The sequence below is a fragment of the Wolffia australiana genome, chromosome 6 (assembly GCF_029677425.1).
Source record: "Wolffia australiana isolate 7733 chromosome 6, ASM2967742v1".
In the NCBI taxonomy this organism is placed as follows: Eukaryota; Viridiplantae; Streptophyta; class Magnoliopsida; order Alismatales; family Araceae; genus Wolffia; species Wolffia australiana.
This window is the reverse complement of record NC_135840.1, coordinates 4,081,346-4,088,793: the sequence shown is the minus strand read 5'-3', so window position 1 is coordinate 4,088,793 and position 7,448 is coordinate 4,081,346. Positions and strand designations below refer to the sequence as shown.

General features: G+C 33.5%; 1 protein-coding gene across 4 annotated transcripts; it reads left to right on the top strand.

Moving 5' to 3' along the window:
- Positions 1–714: 714 nt before the first annotated feature.
- Positions 715–6,813, top strand: LOC144704306 (uncharacterized). 4 transcript variants are annotated; one of them, XM_078576685.1, is made up of 6 exons: positions 717–810; positions 1,484–1,640; positions 2,867–3,029; positions 5,194–5,287; positions 5,841–6,040; positions 6,598–6,813. In XM_078576685.1, the coding sequence occupies exons 3-6, from the start codon at positions 2,909–2,911 to the stop codon at positions 6,690–6,692; spliced, it is 510 nt and encodes a 169-aa protein (XP_078432811.1). In that variant the 5' UTR covers positions 717–810; positions 1,484–1,640; positions 2,867–2,908; the 3' UTR covers positions 6,693–6,813. The 4 variants fall into 4 exon arrangements, with proteins under 4 accessions (XP_078432810.1, XP_078432809.1, XP_078432811.1 ...); XM_078576686.1 differs by lacking the exon at positions 1,484–1,640 and adding an exon at positions 935–980 and having other exon boundaries at positions 750–810; XM_078576684.1 differs by lacking the exon at positions 1,484–1,640 and having other exon boundaries at positions 715–810; positions 5,218–5,287.
- Positions 6,814–7,448: the final 635 nt, after the last annotated feature.

The following is a 7,448-nucleotide window of genomic DNA, read 5'->3' as shown; positions in this document are numbered from 1 at the left end:
TGATTAATACATAACCATGAGTAGGGTAACATACATTACTATTATCAACACAACTTACTCTTCACCTTACTATGTAGTGTATTGTACAACAATTAATACATAAGCATGACTAGAGTAAGATACATTACTATAATCAACACACTGTATTCTTCACCTTACACTTTAGTGTATTATTCAAGAATTAATATACAAGCATAACTGGAATAATATACATTTCTATTATCAACTTACTCTACTCTTCACCTTAGACTTTAGTGTATTATTCAAGAACCCACACTACTATTATCAACACATAAGCATGACTAGAGTAACATACATTACTATTATCGACACACTACTCTTCACCTTACAAATTGATGGGTTAAAAACCCGCATTTATTTTGCAAGCAATACATTAGGTAACATGCTTAAGTACCAATCACTAATAACATCTTCTAATTACACTTAAAGCACATTTTAGATCAAAACTAAGTGATAGTAATTATTCTAATTCAGAAATTCTAGGCAATGTTCATGCAATGTAACTAGAGAGCAGATGAATGCAAATAGTTCTTCACAAATACTTGAAAAATGTGGATAATTTTGTGAGAGGTTAAAAGTCTTTAATGTTATTAACTGTTCATTATCATTAATTTTAATTTTAAATAATCAAACTTTATGTTTAAAATCAGACTATAAATACGATCGTTCCCGCCTTCTAACCCAAAGACGACTGACCAGGACTGTACTCGCTAAGGAGCGAAAGTCATGGAGGGCGATTCAGCGGTTATTCTTCGCGAGATTTCCATGCTTAAGAACATGATTGATCAGGTATGCTGCCTATTTTGTTTGCCTTTCTAGTTCTCGATGATCATGTATTTTGAAATTTTGAAAATTTTGAAATTTTGAATTTTTTTCCCGATGATCATGTAATATGGGGCATTTTCCGGAGCAGCCTGGAAGAATTCAGACCTTATTTTTTATGATCATACGCGCTCTGTGTAAGTTTATGCAACGCTAGTATTTTGGACAACTCACAGTTGCGGCTCCCCTTTGAGGAAAATTAAGATTCTTTGCATGGCTCAAATTTCATGTGGAATTGGTGGAAGGTTGGATAGGTCGACTGCGTTATGCATTTTAGAATATTCTCTGGAGTATTTTTCTAGTTGAGGCTGTAATTATGGTTTTCTGGAAGTAGTTAAGGGATATATTTTCCCAATTTACTCGAAGATTGGGGAAGAAAAAAAATTGAAAAAGTAGGTAACGTTAGAGCACTGAGCCGTTTTATCCGTACTCATTAGAGCGTCTGAATGATCCAAATCCTCAAAAAACAAATTATGAAATTCGTCTAAATTTGAGTACAGTAGAATAATTTCTGCCAGTTGCTTTTTACCTATAGATTACATTTCCGCCGTGAACTTAGTCAGTGATTCTTAGAAACGGAATTTCTCTGCAGTGTCATTATAATTGTAAGAAGAGTGCTCTTCAAGTTTAGCTTTAACAGTTTCAGGCCAGCGACTATTGATGTCATGCACAACGGAGGCCGGTGTTGGGCTCGTCACTTGTTTTTATTTTTCCTCCCTGTAAAATTTGTGCAATTATGGAAGAACAAGGCAAAGAGTCCAAGAAACCATTAGATTCCTGAAATTTCCTGCTGACAGGTTGGAATTGTTGAATTTTTTGTTGACTGGCATGTAGCATAGGAAACAGGAAACTGGCGGTACATATTTTGTAGGGCTTCCGACTTTTTCGGCAGTCAACTCATATTTTTAACGGTTGCTATCCTTGACTCAAGAGTTACAGTTGGCAGGGCTATCAATCATAACTGAGAAAAACACTTACGAACCAGTAAAAAACGGGAATTTAAGTTCAATGTAGTTAGAAGAACCCGAATCGTTTGTCGTTGCATGGGAAACTTGTAAGGATCATGATATTTTGCATGACGGATAGTTACCTGCAGAATGCCAAGTCCGATGAGCTATTTCTTGCTGATGGATTTCATTTACACGAATGATAAGTCGTTCTTATACATGAATTTTGAGTATGGATGAGACCAAATCCAATTCTGGTGTCCTCCATTCAGAATAATACCCATGGAACATACTAGAAAAGTAGTTGTTACTCTGACTTATGGGTTTCTCTCGCTATTTTCATGGTGTGCATTAGATCCTGACGAATATTTTTTCAGGAAAGAAAATTTCACCTCGCCAACTTAAAGGCAAAGATGCTTCTCGCATATTTTTCCTTCCCTTATTCACATATCAATCAGATCCCAGTTCAAATTCTGGAGTAATTCCATTTTCTGATCTCTAAAGATTGTAGCAGTATGAAGAAAAACAATAACGAGAATCAAGACTGTCTGCTGCCACATCTTGAAGAAATGATGTTCTTCTCCAATGCATGAATCTATGAGATTCAGGCACGTTTATAAGTAACAATATTAGGTTGGGCTCGCAATTCCTGGACAGATGCTACTGGTCAATCCGAGAAGACACTTGAAAATGAGGAATGAGGATGATCATTTAACATTTAAATATGGGTGCGTCTACGTCGGAGGATAATAGTATATGTTTTTCGCATTTAGTTAGACCAGAACTACAATTCTTCTGTACTAGACCCAGAAAAAAATGGGAAATTTCAGGTAGTACACAAAAAAGAGGCTAGAGCCCCTTAAATGCTTGGATAAATCATTAAATTGTGAAACATTACCTTGCCTTAATGAAATGTGTTTAAAATCCAAGGAAAATCAACCCATTCGATAGTACTTTAGTCATATAAAAGTCTCAATTAAACTGCGTCTCAAGCCTAAATTTTTTTGAAAGATTGCATCTCAAGCTTAAATATTCATCAGAAGTTTTATTATTTTTCTCATTTTATTTTATCGTAGGTTAATGAAGAAATCGAAGAAAATATTCAGAGAACGAGACATATGGAGTCAGAGCTTTTAAGGTACTCGGAGATAGAAAAGGTCTGTCAGATGAGAGAAGAAAACTTGTTGAAGATGGTAGCTGGCGATGAGTTTGAGCTGAACAATGTTTTAACTGTTTCTGGTGAGATTTCCCTTGTTAAATATAGTGACAAATTATTTTTATTGTTATCTCACTTTTTTACATCAAAAATGCTCTTTTACAGTAGAACGTGCAGTAATTTACTGGATAGTTGTGCCCATTAAAGAGCTATTTTTTCTGACAGTCTTTGATTGTGCAGGACCATAAAAATCAATGATATCAGTACCAAGAATTTAATAGTCCTTGGAAGTTGGTTACAATGCTTGTTGCACCAGGGCATGTTATTTTGTCCTGGCGAATTTCTGTTTTTTAACCGATTCTTTTAAAAGGGCTCACGTTTTTGCTAGTGATAGATTAATTTCATCTTCTTGAAAGAGCATTGAACTAGGTTGCTTCCCCGATATATTGCATTGTTCATGTTGTTTTCGTAGGGGGCGTTAGTCATACTGTGAATCTTCCTTATCCCTAGATGTTATAAATGACGACTTTTTGCCTAGTGTACGAATTTCCTTCAGTTGAATTAGAGGTTTAATAGATCGTTGAAAATAGAAAAGAAAATGGGATATTTTTGATTTGTAATGAGGATCCGTAGAAACCTTTTGAAACAGCTTGTTTCGTCTCTACGCTTGATAGATTTAGCGCTTTGCAAATTTTTTCAGAACCTCATTGTTTTTATTTCGTACCTACAAGTGGAGGCAGTCTATTTGATTTTTAAAAACTGATGGATGTCTCCAATATTTGATCGGGTTATTTAATATTTATTGTTCTTATTATTTCATTCTTGCAGTTGATGTGTATTATATTATTGTTCAATCGTTGTCTTCATATTTCACCTCGTCTACTAACATTAAGAGTTTTTCCATGTTTTTAGATTCTTAAACATGTAGTTCACGGAAAAGCATACTATATATATATATATAGGACGGCTAATATTTCTTTGTGTTTACCTTCTAGGCAACAGTATTGTTCTCTCTAATCTTTATCTTACAGGTCATATCTTGCAAATTTGGGTTTCAAACATTAAAAATTATTTCTTGCCTGTGAATAATAAATTACATAAACTTCTGATGAATGGGCTAATCGAAGCAGGAAAATCATCTAACTTTTGAGGAATCGTGATGTAAAACAAACGTTTATTAGTCGACGCAGAAAAACCTAGAAAATTAATTCGAAGAAAGAAAAAAAGGGGGAAGACCTCAGTAGGAGGGATAATTGCCACTGGGCCATCCAACTTTTAGAATACTACCAAATACCCCTATTTCTCTTTTTGATTTCGCGCCCATCATCTGTCTCTTCTCCTAGATACTAGTTTACCTCCCAGAATCTTTTTATTGAATTGCATTTGTACCGCCTAAAAAACAAATTCAGGGTTATTCGAGTGTTTCTTTATTCAGGTTTCGTTTCAGTCATTTTATAGATCATAGTAAGACTTCTTTGCTGAAAATTTATGAGGAAACAATCTCTTAGTAAGTTATAAATATCTTTAAAAAATGGTATGACGTGAAAATGCTGTCTCAAAAAGAACCTAAATAATGACAAAAGGTGGTAAAAGGACTCAGCGCTGTTGATCAGGCTCGGCCTCAAGTCAGACTTCATAAAATGCCCCTAAAATTCAACTGATAGAAAGACTTGCAGCTTATTTTTTTAAAGGAGATAATCATTTTCTAGTTGTTAAATGTCATGTTTTTCATCGTGCACTGTAGTAAATTTATTCATGAAATTGCTCTCTTGCAAGAGCAATGCATTTCACCATAAATTTATGCATGTCTAGTTTAATGTTGGAGTACTTGAGTAATCTATTTATGAATTCGTACCTTATCGATTTCTTTGAGATTTATTACGCAATATAAAAAACTTGGGTAATGTTGGAAAAAAGTTGCGACAAAGGAAAAAGTTAAGATATTTTATCTTATTATAATCGCTGAGTTACAGCCTTTGAGCTCAAAAAAATATGTCATTCTGATCATTTACAGATCAAATTAAAGTTTTAGATCAAATGGAAATTGTGCAGGTATGTTCCATGTGCTACTCTTTTTGCCTTTCAATGTTTTAGTTTCTTGCACTCTGGTGCTAAAATATGTTTCATCCGACATTTTATATTAAGACCTGGTTTCTTTTTCGGGCATTATTTTCTCTAGTTATTCTTTCGGCCTACATTATACCCTTCCTGCAAAACGCTGCAACTTTTGTGTAATTTTCTTCACAGCTGATTCTGAGAAAATTTCCTCAGAGTTCAAGGACGAGTTAAATGCAATGAAATTGAGAATTCAGAACATGCTTAAGAACATAGAGGAAAAGAGGTAAAGTAAATAGGCCCACAATACGCTTTTATGCTTATTCGGTTGTATCTTTTGTTTCGAATATCTATATCATCTCTGCTAACACCGGATGTTATATCCAAAGTCATATACATTTATTTAGAAATTGAGAATTCAAAACATGCTTAAGAACATAGAGGAAAAGAGGTAAAGTAAATAGGCCCACAATACGCTTTTATGCTTATTCGGTTGTATCTTTTGTTTGAATATCTATATCATCTCTGCTAACACCGGATGTTATATCCAAAGTCATATACATTTATTTAGAAATTGAGAATTCAAAACATGCTTAAGAACATAGAGGAAAAGAGGTAAAGTAAATAGGCCCACAATACGCTTTTATGCTTATTCGGTTGTATCTTTTGTTTCGAATATCTATATCATCTCTGCTAACACCGGATGTTATATCCAAAGTCATATACGAATTATTTAAGATATTTTATGTATTTTCATATCTTTTCTAAATTTAAAACAAGTCCCAAGTTTATTCCATTGGATTTCTTCAGCTTACTCCTGCATGAAACATCCTTCTCAGGGAGAAATTCATAGCAAAGTGTCAGAAATTTCAGAGGGAAATTATGTCAGGAGATTCAGCAGAATTATGTGAACTTCTCTCTGTGATAGATTCCCTTGAGAATGAGCAACAAAACCTGTGTTCAAAAGTTAACTTGTTGAAAGATTCCACGGCAGAGTTTGTCGAAGAGCTACTGAGAGAAATCCATAGTGCTACTGTTGGTGAGAGCATATCCTCCTTTTTTCAGTCATATATTGATGATTACAGATGTTTGACTATTGCGATCAGAATTGCCTGAAAAAATTCAACCATATAATCTGTAAGTGATATAAATTATTGCATCTGTTTCCAGTACAAATCATAGTGGATGAAGGAACACAAGGATAATCTGTTGATTTCTTATATTGTCCTAATTTATCGGCTGTTTATGCACTTTTGGTTATTATTTGCATTTTATTATTATGCATTCTTTATCAGTAAAAATGTGGGACAGTTTAAGAGGAATATACGATCTAAGTCTGTATCGGTTAACTATTCTCAAATATTTAATGTAAAACTTTTAACCATGAGTTGAAAGTTTTAAAAGTCATTTTGGATCCAAAATGTGCCTTGAAAATTGGAAAGGAGCTTTATAATTCCTGAATATCTGTTTCTATTGAATATATCCTTGGTAGATGGATGTCATTTATCTTTTAAACTTTTTTTGATATTCCAGATATTTTATTATTTCCTCTGTAACCAAATTCTTTTTTGATATTTATCAACATAAAATATGCAGCTTTGGAAGTGAGGATCAAGCTAACTTCTTCAGAAAATACAAAAGTTTCCCAGCACATTGAGGACCTTAAGCATTTAATATGTAGCTTAATTTGAAGCTCATCTCTGTCAGGTGATTAAATTCTTTGGCTCTTCTTATTCCATATTGCCTTTGATAATTCAAGTATTTGGGTATATATTGTTTGATTGTCAAGTTGTATAAATCCATATTGCCATTTCTTAATTCTCTTATATTTTTGTTCTTATTTCCATCATATGTTTTTCATAAAAATTAATAATCATCCTCTCCAAGGTCAACAAATGGCATTTTCTATAGCATGCGATGATGTGAGTCTATGATTCATGTGATAACATGCCAAAGGCCCTAGTAAATCTTTTGGATTTATTGAGGCTTAACTCATAAAAAATATTTCTTCAGCTAACATCCTTGTAATCTAGACACAATCACATTTCTGTCACTGAAATTTCTGTGATGCATTATGAGATTAAACTTGTAGACATTCATCAGTTGAGAGCTGTAAAATAGATAGGGTTAACTCTCAATCAAATCATGAGATGAAGAAGACAGACCAGTTAGATACATGATCAAATGTTGATATCATCTTTTGATAACTATTTTTCTTGTTCAAATATAATGTTGACTTGCCATATTTCAGAAAATATAAAGTCATCATCGCCAAAGTTTGTGACCAGTTGCTGAAACCAAAACCTTACGAGTCTTAAGTCCATGTTCAAAATGCATTAAATTCTGTAAATCAATCAAAACAGATGCCTGTATTTCAAATATCAACATAAGTGTACAAAATAATAGTATTGTGTCTATTATCCAAAACAGGTTTGCACACGATTTTT

What these genes read in the sequence shown, in the direction of transcription:
- LOC144704306 (XM_078576683.1), top strand. Translation starts at nt 748, where the DNA reads ATGGAGGGCGATTCAGCGGTTATTCTTCGCGAGATTTCCATGCTTAAG. An exon ending in AAGAACATAGAGGAAAAGAG is followed by an intron (nt 5,288 to 5,840) that starts GTAAAGTAAATA and finishes CATCCTTCTCAG; the next exon opens with GGAGAAATTCATAGCAAAGT. An exon ending in AATCCATAGTGCTACTGTTG is followed by an intron (nt 6,041 to 6,597) that starts GTGAGAGCATAT and finishes TAAAATATGCAG; the next exon opens with CTTTGGAAGTGAGGATCAAG.